The sequence below is a fragment of the Triturus cristatus genome, chromosome 4_2 (assembly GCF_964204655.1).
Source record: "Triturus cristatus chromosome 4_2, aTriCri1.1, whole genome shotgun sequence".
Taxonomy (NCBI): domain Eukaryota; kingdom Metazoa; phylum Chordata; class Amphibia; order Caudata; family Salamandridae; genus Triturus; species Triturus cristatus.
This window is the reverse complement of record NC_140586.1, coordinates 795,304,470-795,323,233: the sequence shown is the minus strand read 5'-3', so window position 1 is coordinate 795,323,233 and position 18,764 is coordinate 795,304,470. Positions and strand designations below refer to the sequence as shown.

General features: G+C 45.9%; 1 protein-coding gene across 4 annotated transcripts in view; it reads right to left on the bottom strand.

Annotated features, from left to right (window-relative positions):
* The window catches only part of LOC146835059 (uncharacterized), a 505,671-nt gene that overhangs the window by 192,515 nt on the left and 294,392 nt on the right, over positions 1 to 18,764 (bottom strand). For 2 of the 4 annotated variants that reach the window (XM_085602725.1, XM_085602726.1), the window contains one exon: positions 4,121 to 11,451. The exons of the other annotated variants lie outside the window; for them this stretch is intronic. In XM_085602725.1, the coding sequence (XP_085458851.1) occupies positions 11,282 to 11,451 (170 nt within the window). In that variant the 3' untranslated portion in view covers positions 4,121 to 11,281. Of the gene's footprint in view, positions 1 to 4,120; positions 11,452 to 18,764 lie in introns of those variants that run through there. 4 annotated transcript variants of the gene reach the window in all.

The following is an 18,764-nucleotide window of genomic DNA, read 5'->3' as shown; positions in this document are numbered from 1 at the left end:
AAAATAAGAAAGAAACGTGAAGTATTTTGGATTTTCAGTTTGGATACTGCCAAAAAGGGCTTGAACTTGGAAACACCCTGGGATCAGGCTATTATCTAAGTCTCGCCTCAATAACCCTCCTATCCATCTTGATATGTAATAATTTTTTAAGGTGGGTAGTATGCATTATTCTAGTAGACCCTGCCCCCTCCATTCTATCATTTAGTCCTTATGTATGGACTATATGACACAAGTATAATTAAATGTCTTATACGTATTGGTAGGTCTTTTGCAGTGTCCACATTATTCTGCCCCTTCTATTCAACAAAAAATCTTCACCTTGCTTGTAGAGATCATTCTTTTCTTTTCTTTTCTTTTCATACTATATGACATATGTATAAATAAATATCTTATACGTATTGGTAGGTCTTTTGCAGTGTCCACATTATTCTGCTCTTTCTAGTCCCCCCCAAAAATTTTCACCATGTTTATAGTGATCATTCTTTTCTTTTCATAGCAGCATCGTTGAGACTTTGCCTCTCTCAAGATGGCACCCGCATTTGTGGGACTCATTAAATAAGGTCGAGTATCTACTTTCCAACAGTAATTTCTTTTTTATGGTAATGTATCTTATCGACATTGTTATGAGTCGAGATCTATTTATGTTCATGTTTTGCATCCGTAGTCTTGATACCTATTGTGGTTGCGCGTTTCACCTTAATTCCTAAATCCACACTCTAATTGTTGTCCCTCTTTTAATCTACTATCAGGACACACCATGGGCAGCGCCATCTTGCATACACGTATCTAGAGTTTCTATGCGATGGTCTACTTTCTATGTTTAATACTCTGACCTATAGCATGGCTAGTTTCGGTACAGAGGTTTGCCACCTGTATCCGATTAGCTTATACTCTTTCGAATGTTTGGCGCGCTTTTCGGCCGGTATATATATAGATTGAAGACACAGCAATAGTTGACAGCGCCGTCCACATTTGAGTGTTTGGTAGCCATTTACAGCACCATTTTCAGCGAGTATCAGGTATGTTACCATGGCCCTTGTCATGAATGAGAGTTCTACTATTACGACTTCTACTTGGTTTATTTGTAATTTATTTTACTTGTAGATTGAATTGTGCAATACTTGTGTGATTTTCTACATCCTTGACCCCCGAATAAATTGAAACGGACTGATGTTCTTTCAGCGAAGCACTGACTAGACCTATTATCGCTTAAGATTTGAAATCTAACGAATCTTTAGTAAGTAGTCACCCATATATATATATATTTTTTATCGCTGCCAATAGTTGGCTATCTACCGAATTCTCTGGGATATGGGTATCATTATAACTATCTCTCGTTTTCGATTTCTTTTCTTTTTAGTTCTTGATATCCGTTGACATGGCGTGTACCTAAGTAGACGTACTTACTATTAGTTATGGAGCGTCTTGCTACTTATCATCAAACATAAATTTTATCGCAGTAAGTATAGTAGGAGGTCTCTCTAGGCACCTATATTCTAGGGTTTCACTCTATTATTCCAACAGTACACATTGAGTTACCCTGCTATTTGCATTGCATGTCTCCTTCAATTAGTGAGAACCTCAGCAAATTATTCATCCTTCACCACGCTACTCTTGCTAGTAGTCATCGTACCGACGTTTCATCAAGGTCTAGACTTACTTCATTCTGCATACCCAGTTACTTAGTAAGTGAACTTATTCTTTTCACTCCTTGAATTCATAAATGATTTGTAACCATTCTAGTTGGGTCCGCTGAGTAATATAAGTCCATGATTTTTTTCTGCTGTGACCCGTATTTCTAATTATTCACTCTTTCATATTCTTTATTGTCTTTTTACTAATATCTTCTTTATCTCCTCTTTTTTTCACCTTATTAGTGTACCCCTTTTTCTGTGTATATAATTGGCCCTGTGTAGATAGGATTTTTGTAGTTTAGTAAATGTAAATAGTCGATTAAGAATGATAAGTTAGACTGTATATATGTATATAATTATTGGAATATAAGTTAGACTGTATATATGTATATAATTATTGAAATATATTTTGGTCCAGGTACAGTGTACTCTTTATGGATTGTATAAATCTCCTTGTCTCTCTCAGTCATTATTAGATAAGGAATCATGTACTCAAAGTGTTCATGTGACAGTTGGATATATTAAATTTTGTATACGTTCTGTCCTGTTTCTAATTGTATAAGTTCTTAGTCTGTGAATATTGGATGTAAATTGCTTGAAATTATGATGCATATGTATATTAATCATTGTAATGTAACCACTTTCTCATATGTTGTCTTTATGTATATATGTTTTTCTGTGTCAGCACAATAGACGGTTTTCCTGATGAAGGCAGTTGTGCCGAAACGCGCGTAGTTCCCATCTACCGCATTGTTTTTATTATCTATATGTCTATTGAGTCTTTGTGTTTATTTGTTATCTGATATTAATGTATATATATTGTATGTATATTCTTTCACTCCTTTTTTGAATTAACTTTATTGTATTTTGTTTCCTGACATTTAAGTGCTATATGTTATATAAAACCCAGATTAAATAATATACAAACATAACATCAAATGAAGAAATAAAAGTATTTTCTCTATCAACGTTTCTTGGGTTATATGATCAGCACCTTAGTGGTTACATTTCATGATTCATTTTGTACTTACATCATTTTGGAAACCTATCTACTTGCTATAGCTCTTTACCTACCTGTTTTTTTTCCCTACGTATAGCAAGTCTATTAGTTGTAGGGGTCCCCCTCTTTCCAAATAGTGATGGAACCACTCCGTCATGAGCACACGGCGCCCGTGGCTCATGATGGAGTGGTTCCGTCATGAGCAGGGAACGGGTTAAAGCACGGCCACAGGATCAACACTCTCAGAACCGTTTTGGTCACCAAACTCGCGGAACGGCGGCAGCACACCCGACAGTGGGTCAGATGCAGGCTAAGGGGAGATATGTCAAAAATTACAAACAATCACCAGTACGTTAGAAGAAGAAGAATAAGGAGGCCATATTTTTTAAGCGCACTAAATACAACGCAGAGGTTGTTAAGCTCCCAGTCTCTGACGTAGGATAAAACAGCTGACTGGATCTACATTCAAATACTCCCAGCCTTTACCATTTTGTTAGATTTGGTGAGCTGCACTTTCTGAATTTAGGCCAATGACAACAACTAATACATTTTAAAAGCAAACCAGAGCGTTGTATTGAGAAGAATTTACATTTGGTCATTTCGCATACTTTAACTTGCCCATTCGCTGTTGCATACGTTAGTTTTGCATATCTTCTACTGCGGAAGCACGCATAGCTGCCAAGGTTTCAGATTGCTATATGTGACATTTTCTGAATTTCTGTCTAATTGTGAGTGATATTCCAACAACTATGAGTGACATTTTCTCGTGTGAAAAATCAAGCAATAAATATGAGGGGAAACATATAATATCAGAAATAAAACCCATTTGAGCAGCTATAAAACTCTAAGATCATCTTAAAACTTCAGCAAAAAACCAGAAATGGAAGAGCTTGACATCAGGGTTTTAAGTGGGAAGAAAAAAGTGGGGGTCTCTAGAAAGGGCATGCATGGCCTATGTAATTAGGCATATGGCTTAAACACAAACTATATTTCTCCACTGGCAGCACTTTGCTGGAAAGATTACTTCTAAAACGATTTTATTGCCAGCTTATTTCACACTCCACAACTGGGGCAGAAATGTGCATGGTGCCGTCACATTAGAATGTCCTGTCTTGTTCCCGTGGTAAAACTATTCCCTCTTAACTACTATGGCCTGAAACTCTTCCTATAAAATGAGAGAATGAATGAACATGTCAAGCTCACAGGGCTTTAAAGACACTCCTGTTTGCCATTTAGTTCAGTTGGGACACGTGCGGATTCCACCAGCTGGAAAAGATAGTGCCTTATCAAATCCCCTTTGACATAAAAGAATAATTTACTGCCAAGACCGAGGGAATTAATATGGGACAAACAGAATTTTTTAAACGTACTTCTTGTAAAAGCTAATAGGATTCAGTCAATAAGAGTACTAGCCTACAAAAAGTAACCAATAACAGGGGTCAATTGGCATATGGTCAGTGACTGGCTACCGCCCTCCCCCTATGACCACACCACCCCCGGACACAGCACATAGACGTGGTATCTTTGGAAGGCGGGAGGTCGCGAGACCCCCCGGCCGTATTTATTAAGTACAAAACAATAAATTTTTAAATTTGCATGATAAACAGTTATACAAAAATCAGCAGGACATTAGATACATTATTGTCAACAGGTGTGAGTGACTATCCTTAACAAAGACTCTAATACAGGTTGTTTCCTAACCGAGTCTAACATCCTCCTCTGCATTTTTTGTATACTAACATTTCTGGGCCATATGGCAAGGTCGCTAACCGGTGTCAGGTCCTACTAGTTGCGCTTCCCCTACAGGTGTGCGCATGCGCAGCCGGGCCCGGTAATTACCCGGTCCACGCCCTGAACTTCATTTACCCACTAAAGGAGGGCCCTTACTCTGCGCCATCCGGTGACGTCATGAGTATGCGCGCGCGGGGTGGCTACCAGCCTAAGGAAAGCGTGACTCCCCAACCTGCGCCCCTTTGAAGCAGCAGTTACCTTGCCCCTGAAGTTCTAGGAGGGGCCAATGGCCCCTCCCCCTGGGCGGGCACCTCCGTAGGATGATGCCCGCCCCCTCAGACCTTCAAATAGTTGCTCACCGGTCATGACCTTACCGCATGCCCCATACCTAATAAATACGACGACCTATGGGAGAAAATTCTAAAGGACAACTACACTGACTAAAATCACACATCATGTATAACACCATAAAGCTACAAGGGAAAGAAAGGCCTAAACACAACTGCACCAGTTACACATAATACAGTATCATTCACTACCTTGGGAGAAAAAGGCCTAAGAGAAAGCATAATCAAGAACATAACTTCACAATACAATATTGTTCGCTACAATGGGAGAAAAAGTCCTAAAAGAAAACCTCATCAGAAACTAACATTTCCTAACAGTTTACCGCGCCCAATGTCCGCTAGTCGGACTAGCAACGCATCAACCACGTACTCCAGGGATGGTGGGTGGGGAAAATTTAACGCCCTGAACGCCGGGGCACGTCCGTTGTGGGGGAGCGTCCAGGCAACAAGGGGGTCACCTGGGCGCTCCCCACCTCTTTATCCCCCCAGTGGCCCGCCCCCCCTCCCCTCCGACCCGGATGTCGATTAACGACATCCGGGTCGCGTAAGCAGCCAATCGGTGGTAGGGCGCGCCCCAGTGGACACGCCCCCACCACCGAGAAGTTCGGGGGAGGTCGCCGCACTGCCATGCAGGCGGGGGGGCCCAGAGCCCCCCCTTTCCACATGGTCAGTGACTGGCTACCGCCCTCCCCCTATGACCACACCACCCCCGGACACAGCACATAGACGTGGTATCTTTGGAAGGCGGGAGGTCGCGAGACCCCCCGGCCGTATTTATTAAGTACAAAACAATAAATTTTTAAATTTGCATGATAAACAGTTATACAAAAATCAGCAGGACATTAGATACATTATTGTCAACAGGTGTGAGTGACTATCCTTAACAAAGACTCTAATACAGGTTGTTTCCTAACCGAGTCTAACATCCTCCTCTGCTTTTTTTGTATACTAACATTTCTGGGCCATATGGCAAGGTCGCTAACCGGTGTCAGGTCCTACTAGTTGCGCTTCCCCTACAGGTGTGCGCATGCGCAGCCGGGCCCGGTAATTACCCGGTCCACGCCCTGAACTTCATTTACCCACTAAAGGAGGGCCCTTACTCTGCGCCATCCGGTGACGTCATGAGTATGCGCGCGCGGGGTGGCTACCAGCCTAAGGAAAGCGTGACTCCCCAACCCGCGCCCCTTTGAAGCAGCAGTTACCTTGCCCCTGAAGTTCTAGGAGGGGCCAATGGCCCCTCCCCCTGGGCGGGCACCTCCGTAGGATGATGCCCGCCCCCTCAGACCTTCAAATAGTTGCTCACCGGTCATGACCTTACCGCCACAGGCCAGCATTGTTAACCGACGATCTGGCCTCCCCCTCTACCTAGACCTAAACCAGGAGCGCGCTTATTTTGCAAATCCCTCCAACCAGGCCCAGACATTATTAGACCACAAGACGTTCGCCGCCTCCGTCAAGCGCACCCCGTCCCTCAAGTAAAAATGCTCGCCCCAGATACACCCATGTGGAATCGTCTGCAACTGGGGGGTCCGAAATAATTTGTCCAACTGTGTGTTGACCCTCCGCACTGAGTGATTCAACGCCCTGACCGAGACCCCCCCTCGCCACTGCCACCGAGGGATAAGTTGAGACCAAACTACTGTGGAACCCGGGCAAACCCTGGCCACCCACCCCGCAGTGGAAATGATCTCCTCAATCAGCACGCGCCTCCCCAATTTTGCCAAATCATTCTCCCCCAGGTGAAGTATCACCACTGACGGGGTGGGCCGCTGCTGAGCTAAGAGTCCCTGGAAAAAATTCCGAAACTGGCTGAGACATAAACCCCCCCTCCCGAAAAATGATATATCAAACCCCTTTTGCGCTGCACTCGTCCTACGGTCTCCTGAACGAAAAACATGTTCCGCACGCCTAACATAAGAGTGGCCCACAATCCAAGTCACCAATTTCTTGTGTCCTCCGTGCTGTGCCGATGTCAGTCGTTGGCGCCCGGTGACGAGTTCCTCCCCTGCGTGACAGGTTCGAGAAACTGCAAAAAACCAGAAACATACCGAGCGTGAGCACCATCCTGTCACAACATGTCAATTCGTACATAACTCTTGTAACGTTCAGACGACCATCTCCCCAGTGTCTTCACATTCTCCACTGAGAGACCCCTTGCCACTGCCTCAGTTAATAATACTAATAATAATGCAGCATTTTGTAGAGCGTGAACAGCTACCTCACAAGGAGGTGTCCCGGCGCTAAAGACCGCTGGGGAACCCGTTCTGGCTTTCCCTGTGAGACGGTCCCTTTCTGGGTGTCTCCAAGGTGAAACCAGGCATCCCCGGCGTCTGTGGGGGGCCGTTGCAGAGATGAGGCAAGCTTAATGCCCAGAGTTGCCGAGTGTGTTCCTGGTTAGAGTAGGTACCGAGGCAAGAATTATAGAGTCCGTTTTGACCCTGGTCCACGACCCTGCCGCGTCGGGAATTGAACCCTGGTCCCTGGCCGAATCTCTGCTTACGGGTCTGCCGCCTCTAACCAGTGAGCCACACCTCTCCACTCAGTTGCTGCCCCAATCCTAAATGAGTGGGTGCCGAATTCCCTTGGATCAAACCCTGCCAGACTGACCGTTAGCTCCAAGACTCGCCTAAACTGGTACCTAGTCAATGGTGTACCATCGGCGTGACACAGCAGTGTGTCCCCCGCCGTGCACTCCCGCTGCCTGCAGAAAGCCTCCACGTGGCCTTGAACAAGATAACCTCCCACTGGGAGCTACAAACACTGTGCAGCGCCCCCAATAAGGCCGTCAGCCGTGCCAGTCCAATGGGCCTTCTCCTATCGCCCCGGTAACCCTGTAAACGGCGCCAACCCCTCAAGGCCTTGCGCACCAGAAAGGTGTTAGTGGGATCTCGCATACCCTTACCCTGCGCAAAGAAGGAGACCGCCGCCTTATGTCTGTTCGAAGTCGCCACTGAGCGCCCTTCCCTGTGCATCGATTCTAGGTAAGCTGCAAAGCTGTCCTCCTGAGCCCACCTAGCCTCCCAATCCTGCCCCAAAAAAGCCCGGTAAGACAAAAACGCCCCTTCGTAAGCTGTCTTGGTCCTGGGGGCTAAGCTAGCAACCACGAGGTCCTGTAATCTGGGGCACCAATCTGCCAAAGTACTGCCGGGAATTGCGCCGGCTGGGGATCTGCCGCAGGAAGATGTGCCCTGAAAACCTGCATTTTAAAGCGAGAAAGGGAGTCAGCTGCATTATTGAGGACGCCAGGGACATGCTTGGCTCTGAAAACCACATTCCATTTTAAGCATTGCAACACAATCTCCTTCAGTAAACGGAGTATGAATGGACAGCGTACCCCCTGCTGGTTTATAAGAAATCCTTCCTACAATTTACTAAAGATACCTTATTTTCTAAAACGGTGTGGAGTAAAACTGCGGCGTTTTCACTGTGTTACCGTGAGTGTTGATACAAATACTGTACCCAGTGCCTATGATAAACTAGACTGCTCAGGCCAAGCTACCCAGAGGGTGAGCAAGGGTTATCGTAACAGTGCATCCCCCTTACCCTACTTGGACAGTGGTACCTACCCTGCCCACCAGACACCCCCCGACCTAACATCGGGCAGTCAGTTTAAATAAAAAACATTGCAATCGAATTTCCAATTAATGGCACCTGCCATAGCACCAGTTTGCAGTACATGAAAAAACTTTGAAATCAACTTTCAGAGAGATTTTGAGAGCGCTAAGCATAGTACCAGTTTCATTGCCTGCGGAACATTGAAAGCACTATAGTGCAGCACCAATTGCCATTACCTGGTGAGCATTGAACTCAGACTTTCAAAGTAGTGCTTAGCTAAGTACTAATTGTATTCCATGAGGGACATTGTTCCCTGATGAACATTGGAATCAGATTTTTAAAAGAGAGGATTCAATCAATGCACCAGGTGCCTAATATGCGGACCCCTTCATAGTCACGCAGGTGGCTACACCATCTCCCCAGCACCACATGTGTGTTCAATGCCTAAGAGATTCAGATATAGAATACCCTGCTCTGCCATTAGCAAATGGTCCTGTCCTAAAAGAGCGAAAAACCATTAATAGCACCATTGTTGGGGAAACCTAATGCACCTCCAGGTGCTCTGCCTAATATGAGGCCTATTTCTCTCTTGCTCTCTAATTAAGATACTGCAGCAACACATACATCAAAAGTTGTCTTTCCTGAATCAAAATCTGTGTCTTGTTTGAATCTAGCAAGCTTTCGACCAACTCATATGCTATTCGTCTCTCCAGATTGGAAAAATGTGGTTTGTGGTGAGCCAACGAAGTGGTGCTAGTCTTACCTGGAGAAAAGGTATCAAACAGTCTATCTACCCCCACCCTTTTTGACTATACGTCCATAAAACCAGGGCTTTCCCAAGGGTTAGCGTTAAGCCCAACATTCCTTCATCAAAGTGCGACCTTTGCCACCACTATTCTGATCATTTAGTCTCAGTTTAATTAATTATGCTGGTGACAGGCAGTTGGCTGTAGCCAACGATACAAGACAGTGGTTCTCTAGGTAGATCATTCCACAACCCGCAGCCAGCTATGAAATGACTTCTGGCCACCTTCTGAGACCAATCAAATGTGTCCAGCAAATTGCATGGCAACCACATAGCAGGTGATGCCACCATCCTGCGGACATAATACATGGGGCAGACAAATCCTTTGCCGGTCTAGTGCGAGACCCGAGAGGCAGAGTTAAGTGACAGACATGTGCTCTGAAATTTCCGAAAGCCGCGTGCCCTATGTCCTGCAGCAAAATGCCTGCCCTACTGTTGCGCCCCTATCTAGCGTTCCATATCACACTTTCGTCGCTTCACAGGCACTTACTAAGGGTGGACACCAACTACAACTGTTGTAAATCCTGCACTCACAAACACACGAGACCTGTACGTTTGATAGCTAAAGGGTTGTATACCACAAAAAAGAAACGCGATTCCCATGCTGCACTTTAGTAATTAGAGGATTAACAGGTCTTTTTGGCTGCTATCAATATGCGACCTTTGCGCAGGTAAACGTGCATCTTGTGCTAATTCATGATATGGAGAAATATACGCAAAGACCAAGTATGAATAAAAGTGGTTACATGCACACACAGTTACTATATATATCCGACCCAGCGACATTGTTTGTACTATGTACTTCCTGCCTCGCGCTTAACATACAAATCAGAATGCTTCTAATGACAACAGGGGCTGTACAGTCCGCGCGCTGATAGCACAAAAAGCCTAGCAGCAAAGGTGTTCAATAATGTGTCAAAACATTTTATCGACAACCACATCATGAAGGTTAAATATAGACAGACAACTATATTTGCGCTACCAGTTTTAACACCTGATGTATGTATTGTGATATATTTAGAACTATAATTCTGCAAGGTGCATGCCTCGACGCAGACGCGTGCATTTCTCCAAAATACGGTCATATTTAGCAGCCCGATATCAAAGCATTCCAACCCAATGCTTCTTCGGGAAAAACCATCGGAAAATTCTTGCATAAACTTCATTTGGAACTGCGTGGCAATTCACAAAATAGATATTTCATACGCGATTTAGAATCCCATAATTTACGCTCGCCAGCTGCGGATTGTTTAGCTAAATAAATCTTTATAGCCACAGACGAAATGAAGGTGCACAGTTTATTCTCCCGAGAGGCATTAAAATGCGGTGCTAATGAACTATTAGAAGGCACCCTGCGGGAAAGAGTGTAGCATAGACCATCTGCCGGGATATTATTGGGCGCCAAGATACGCCTAGGAAGCAGTCGGAAAGTTCATAACAAAGAAATACATGCCTCCATCACAAGGAGACGAGTTTGCAAGTCTTTCTTCCATAACATGTCACGTCCTGCCCCATATGACTCATTTCTGTTGCTATTACAAATCGCTAACCACTTAAATATTAAGCTTGTGCAAAACGCAGTGCTCACCTAGATCGCATGCCGAGTTCTGTTCTCCGCTCTCAAGTACAGTTTCCTCACATGCCAGGGATATTTAACCAGACCCCATCAGTTTGCCGAAATAGCTGGAGAAGTCATTAAATCTATGCAAAGCACCTGTGCGCCGAAATAACCTGATACTGTTCACATCTCGCCGCCCTCTAGACTGCTCCTGTTTTGGAATGAGCACAGCCTGTATTTCCCGTCCTAGGCGGAATACTGTGAGCAGGGCCAAGAGAGACCGGTTCCGGTGAGTGAACTAATCGTGCTAAGCCAGTCAACCCCGCTCAGAACAAGCGGGAAACATTTCAGTATACTAAGGGAGAATCAAAAACTCGCTTCAAAAGCCGGTCTATCGTTTTCTCCGGCCAGGGAAGCTTTACAGCGACATCGAGGCGGGAGCTGGCTGCAAAGCCTGCCACTGGACCCCGTTTGCGCCTGTGCCAACTAACTCGAGGTCCCTGAAAGGACAGCTGCGGCGTCCCTGCGTGTAGCTCACCACTTACACCGAGTGCGAAAGTAGCGTGGAAATTAACATTGAAAAAACTTTGCTTTATATAAGCCAAGCAGGCTGCAGGCATAGAGCGTGGTCGCACGACTTAACTTTAGCCTCTAAAAAACCACTGATGGTCTCCGGGGCTCCGCAGCTCCCAAACCGGCTGGCACACCTCCATCGACGAAGATAGAATTCCTCCGGTGCTCTCCCAGGCTCGCAGCTCCCCACCGATGATGACGTTCCTGACGAAGGCTCAAACGCGGATCCCCGGCCTCGGACTCCGGTCCTAAAAGCAGAGAAGAAAATTTAACGCCCTGAACGCCGGGGCACGTCCGTTGTGGGGGAGCGTCCAGGCAACAAGGGGGTCACCTGGGCGCTCCCCACCTCTTTATCCCCCCAGTGGCCCGCCCCCCCTCCCCTCCGACCCGGATGTCGATTAACGACATCCGGGTCGCGTAAGCAGCCAATCGGTGGTAGGGCGCGCCCCAGTGGACACGCCCCCACCACCGAGAAGTTCGGGGGAGGTCGCCGCACTGCCATGCAGGCGGGGGGGCCCAGAGCCCCCCCTTTCCATTTTTCTCACTTGATTGGGGTGTTCCGTACCCCACTTATCAACTTTGATCTGGCCTTGGTTGGAGTTTTAAAATATGTGCAAATGTAGAGGTAACAACATCACCTCAAGAAAACCATGAGGGCTGCGGCAGAATGCAGTGCATGTCTGTTATGTTGGCGAAAGAGACTGAGTGAAAAAGCAGTTCTGGCAAAAAACATGCTTTCATTTGTCAAACCATGTTTTAAGTAGCACGTTCTAACGCTTTTATTTTCTAAATGGCCGAGTCTTCCGAAAACAGAAAGGGACACGAGCTGAGGTGCCGATATGCTGTGCTGTAAAGGTAACACAGCTTTTCAAGCGTTATGGCAAAAATTGAACCATGAGAAGTGTTCCTTACTGTGACAGCGCCTCAACAAAACCTTCTGGTCGAATTTGCGCTATCTATAAAACGGTTCAACACTTAGTGGGCTGCCCGCAGGATATTAACCAGAGCCCAGAGAAATAGAGTCGCCGCCCCCAGGACAAACTGCTGGCCCACTCACTCAGAGAGGCGCTCATCTTGATGTGTGAGATATTTAAGCTTGAGGGCCTGTTACGGAGTGTAGAGTTTGTTACAGCGGTGCCATTTAGGAAACAATCCCCATAAGGGACTAGGACGGCAATTTTAAATATGGCTTCACTCCAGTGGTCGAAGTGGGGCGGGGGAAAGTAGGGGAACTGTAGGCGGAGAATGAGAGGGTGGAATAACCCAAGGATTGGATCAGTGGGCGGAGCCAGAGGTGTGGCCAGAATGCACAAACATCCCAATTTTTTAAATTTGTTTGGCATTTCACTGCCAAGTTTAATCAATCAATGGATACACATGATTATTTAAGGTTATAATGAGTTATTGACATTAAAATATATTCACAGAGTGGGATATGCTTCTATTCACACAATGTCCCAAATACAATAAATAAAATGGGGAAACACAAGCCATTTGTCTCCGAGCCATGGAGTTTCTGTCATCATCACTTCTCCCTTTTTCCACAACAGCAGTTCAAACATGAATGGCAAAATATCCTAGTTTGCAAATGTTTTCTAAATAATTATGGCTCTGCCATATTTGCCTCATAATGCAAGATCTGCTGCATGATCTGACCATTTAAACTAATAAATCGTTTGTAGCTCAAACATATCAAAAGTTAATAAAAAATGTGACTTGTGTTGCTGCGGAGTGGATGGCCAACTGCAAAGGTTGACTGATCACCTTCCTCACTGCCGCATTTGTATGTTACACTGGTACTAATAAGGCAAAATCTTTCCAGAGACTATTAGCATGTGTACACATGTCAAAATAATAAAATATCAGAATATATACCGCATTACGCTGCAGACTTTTTTTAATGCATAATTTAGTCAACACTACGGCATAATCTTGTCCTCCTTTGCTGCATAATTAATTCCAGTATCCCCACAGCAGGCAGCACATGTTAAAAGTGCTTGGGAATGAAGCAGGGAGACTGTGAAGTTGGCGAACTTTGTTTGGTGTGCGTGCAAATCCTACATTTCCAGTCACTGGTGAGTTGCAGCAACTACTGCTGAAACAAGGCCAATGGAGGTACCAGTGGGTGAGGCGGACTGGCCTCAAGGGCAGGGCCAGCCTTAGCACTGGTGGTGCCCTGTGCATTAATGATTGTTAGTGCCCCCCTATGACCACCTCTGCCATATATTCCCTCACTACCACACTTTAACAGTGCCCCTCAAGTCTCCATAACCATACTCTGTCTCGGATGCATTTAATTTGATTTACAGTGCTACTCATACCATTGTACGGTTGCAGAGCACTTTACATCACACACATTACACCATCAATATGTGTGGAAATCACTGTATAGAAAATGTTACATCAGACAGGACTACAAGGTGTAGGAGTCACATGACAACCATACTAGTAGGCCGTATAGTTTAATAGTGATTGTTCTGGAAAAAAACAATACCCGGAATTTAAAACATAATACCATGTTGGGGGTTCTCCTTAATAATCAGAATTGATTTCTGTCCAAAAGAACACTTTTTTGAACATTAGGATAATCAAAGACTGGGGGGAAAACATAACACTCTAATGTATTCCTTGCAGTTTGCATGCAGCTCTTAGATGACAGTTAATACCTCACTGTTCTATGTTAGGATTTTAACTTATAAACTTCAAGTAACTAAAGGATCTCTCTGACAAAAGCAGCAGCCCACTGACTTATTTACATTATGTGCACTTTCTGATCTGCATGGTACATGTTCTTTGCAGCAGGTACATTAACCCTCTGAGCTACCTTTCCATGAGTCAAAACTTCCCCTAGACAAAATTCTGATCTCTCTCTAGGAAGAACATTAATCACCAGAGTCATCATGACATTTTTATTGTTGCCGAAAATTGCTGGAGGCCAGGAAGAAGGCAGCAAGCACTTTTAAAACCATAATATACTTGCAAACATGATGCCTCCACCTAAAGTCAGCACCCAGTGTGGTCACACCAGTTTCACCGCCCTAGAGCTGGCCCTTCTCAAGGGTCCTGTGACCTCAGTGACTGTTGTTCTAGGGTTTGCTGCTTCATAGGCTTGCCCTCTAGACTGGAGGTGAACTTCAGTATGGATAGTGGTGGACAAGCCTTTAAGGTTAACCTACACTTGTCATGCTAGGGTCCACCTGCTGGTGCTCTGACACCAGGGCTTCTAAGGTCTTGCGAAGCCTTCTAAGGTCTAGCATGGGATTGTGCTCTCGCAGGAGAGTGTTCTGGTGGACTGGTTATTAAGGCTGAACCTGGTTCCCAGTTCCAAATTCAGCAGCTCTGGCCATAGTGCCACATCCTCTCCCCCACTGAAAACCGTACTGCCCCACTGAGAAAAACTCAAACTACCTTCAACTACAACCCAATTGTTGCCGGCTATAAACACCTGGAAGCGGCTCAATTTATATTACACACTAGACAAGAGCAATATGCGGCCTACAAAAAAAAAGGAACATCATCCTGGAAAAAGTAAACACTTGTAGAGAATGCAAAATTTAGCAAACCATGTGAAATGTAAGCAGGAACAACATGGTTACCTTAACACTTTTACACTCACTATTCAGAAATCAGTGAGTGCTTTTGCCTGAAAAGTTAAGGACATGACTACAGGGCCCTGAATGGACCCATTTCAATGTCCATTGCTTAATTCCTTACAAAACGTAAGCAGCATGGTAAAAAGACCACATCCCTGGACGCAGAGTCGCAGTACACGTTTTGTTTTCCATTCCACACATTGCAGTACCTTCAGGATTGGTGCACTAGTTCCAAGTCCAGGGAAAACAAAGACAAAAAAACAAAAATAGCGCTTCACTAGCAAACTCTGTAAAAGTGGCGCTAATGTGTTTGGGTGTTAATAAAATTAATTTGGCCAGTTTGCTACCATTCTGTCCTACTTTATTTAGTTATTTATCTATGTTTCACATTTTTTATCTTTTATTCCCAATGCTGCACTTTGAAATTAAAATGTCAGAAAAATACATTTCCAGCAAAAGTGTCTTTCTTCTTTGGATCCATTTCACAGGGGAGCAAATAAAAGAAAGGAGAGGAAAGGAGAGGAACGTTTTTGAAGTCACGGTTTTCAGTACGAGAAGAACTGCTAGGTAGAAAGAGAGGGACGAAGGAAAGAGGGGGGCAGCTGAAGCGGCAGAGCAGAAGTGGACATTGTCTTTGTCTTCTCTGGGCAAGAAGGAAAAGATAGAGTCCTGTTACTTCTCTGATGCCCGTCCTCGAACGCCAGGAAACGCCAAATTTTATTTAAAGGCGATGGTGATTTCTTGCATCCTGGGATGCATTTTCAAAATAAAAAAGTTGGGGAACAGAACATTTAGAATTAAAGAAGTAGGGGCACGCCGTACCCTCCGATCCCGCCCACTTCGACCACTGCTTCACTCACCGCTTCAGTGCTCAGGACCCAACCAGCCTGCCGCCTCAAGTGCAGTTTACACTGCGCAGGAACCTTCCAGACCACAAAGCTGTGTGCGTGCGCTGCGCACGGTGCACCACGAAGCATTTCATTTATTTGAGGAGACTGGAGCGCATAACTTTTTAACTAAATCCCAGCATGGTGCGTGGATCATGCTGTAAATTACTGTACTGTGCGGCGTGCGCTGAGGGGGCCCCTGGAGCTTGGGGCCCCCCCGCAACGCTGGGGCTGCGGGGGCCTGTGTTACACCCCTGTAGGAGAGTAGGATCTGCTTCACATGGGTACCCCCACTTTTTGCTGGTGTTTTACTGTTTTTCGACCTTAGTCTGGCTGTGGCCCTGCTAATCAGGACCCCAGCCTAGCTGCTTCCTCTCTAAAATGGTTTCCATGTACAATAGGTACATTTCTAACTGGATTCTGGAGTGCCTTATAAGCCCCTAGTATATGGTATACTATGTACCTAGGGCATAGGTACCTCAGAGGCCTACCAGGGTCTGAATCATATATTATGCCACCCCTGGGAAGCACTCCAAAATGACACCACAGGTCTGCTACTGCAGCCTGGGTAAGGTGGTGCTTGCACCGCTTACAGTGGATAAGGCTACCTATATCACTACCATTTCACACACATATAAAGCCTATAAGTCACTCCTATGGCAGACCTTAACAATCCTGAAGGCAGAGTGCTTGGTTTTTATGTGAGAGGGTGCCCCTGCATGAGCAGAGCCCCTCTGCAGCGTTCGGAGTACCTCCTCTGATGCTGTTTGTGGTGCAGCCTGACCATATACTCTTAAGTGCATTATAACCTCGAAGTAAATGCTAACTTTGGACTGGCGGCACGGAAACATGTCATGTTTGGTGTCAAACGCTTTGGAATACTACCCCCCCCCCTGCCAGTTCTGGCGGCAGGGTAGCATTCCACCCTTCTAGAGGGAGAGACATGTTCACACTGGTCTAACCCGGTAGGACTTTCTACAGCCCTGGCATCACAAAATGTATGCCACTACCACAGACACGGGTCTGACCTCCTGCTGTTGACCGAAACTCCGGCAGGGGAGGCCTGGACAATAGGTTTCCTGTCCCAGGGAGGTGTCCCCAGACAGGCAGATGTGTATGTGTATATGTGGAGCTTGGCGATAGCACTCTCTGGTGCTTTGAAGTCCTGCACTGGGGGCACACTTGGTGTCCCTGTGCATAGTCCAGTTCAAACTGGTTGCAGGGGCTATCTGCCCCTGCTCTGGTGCGAAACTGGATAAAGGAAATGGGTGTAACCACCACTGTTTCCAAACCCTCCCATAGGTGGGTCCCTAGAGTTTGTCCAAGCCTCAAACTTTGCATAAGTATGGGAACCCAGTCCTTGCGACTTTAGATTACCCTGGATGAAACTCTGTAATATATATCCTGGACCTTCGACGTTCTACTTTGCTTAGAAGACTGAAGAAATTTCCCTTGGGGTCAAGGAGTGACTCCCCTGCTTGGCAGGCACCAAAGAAGCAACTGACCGGTCTGCATCGCTGAAGTACCCACCGGACGCTGAAGTCTTTGCATCACCAGAGGTGGATTTCCAGACTTCCCTGAGGCTACCCTGAGTCCACAGCAAAGCTGAGGCCCGTGGCTATCGTGGGTGATGTGGAACCATGACCCCTGGACAACATGATCTTTTGCAGCTCCATCACCTTCCTGGTCTCCCTCAAAGTCGTGCTTTGAACTCTGAGTAGCCCCAGCCTTGAGCACCTCCTGCACTGAAGATTTCTGTCCTCCACTCCACGAGTGACCCGTGGGCCAGTTTCCAGTGTGACCACTTGAGGCTCCTTCACGATCGCTAGCCCATTGGCTAGTAGGTCCCCACGAAGGCAACTCCTCTTCTGATTGGGCTTTCCTGCTTGCTCCAGAGGTGCCCTGACTTACCCTTGCTGGGTGAGTCCCACAGACCTTGCTGATTTGCACTGCTGTCCTTTCTGTGATTCCAAGTGACTTGCTCTTGCCAAGGCTTGTTGGGTCCAATCTGATCGGCGACACGGCAGCACTTGACAGACTTTGGAAGACAGCTCAAATCCAGCTTCTGGTCATCATTGACGCCTCCTGGACCTCGTGGCTGAAGAGTCAAGACACCCATCAATTCACCTGAAGCACCCGACATCAGTGGGCATTGGTCTATCGTGCCCTTGGTCACTGGTAAGTGGCCCAGACTCTGTCCTCTCTGCTTTCAGGTTCCTTCCATCCTAGATCCAGGCTTGGATCACTTCGGACACTTCTCCTCTTCACAGCAGCAGCACTTCTTCGCCAGCTCCCACTGAAATCGACGACGCGACCCGACACCTAAAGACACCTATGCACCCGGCTTCCCTGGGTTAGGTAACACGAGTACTCCGGTGCTCCTGTGGGTGCTAGCCCTAGAACTTCCTAAGTCAAAAGGGTTTGGTCCTGACTCATTTCTAAGTGTCCCTAATCTTTAAATTTCCAACCGCAACATTGTCCATAGAAGCTAACGGGAACCCGCGGCTGTGTTCACACACTGCACACGGCCCCCGTGGGTCCCTTGTGTCACTACCTTGGGTGGTTCCTTGGGGTCCCAGCGATTCTACAGGCTCTAGGCCTTGTGTCTAGTTCAGTTGTGGTTCTTAATTATACCACTTTATTGGTATATGGTTTGGTACGCCCCTAGGGCCCAAACGTGTATTTGTGCTATTACTGTTGATTGCTAACTTGTAACTTAAGTACTTCGAACTCCAGTCTCATAAAGAGACTAGAGGGGTGTGTTTTATCTTAAATACATATATTTTAAATATATACCTGGTGTGGTTGTCCTTTCATTTGGTCATTCAAGGTATTATAGACTGGTAAAACAAGCTGCTTTACATTCCTTCAAGACTTAGCCTGAAGGCTGCTCTCCAGAGCTAACACTAGTATAGCTTGCAATAAAGGTTGTCTTTAACCTATCAACATAAGGGGTTGTTTGGACTGATAGAGGGTGGCCACTATAACTAGTGGACAGCATATATCAGGCCAATTTCTCACAATATGTTGTTTCAGTGGGTGCATGATGCCTATCTCCCAAACATACAATCCTGACTAGAT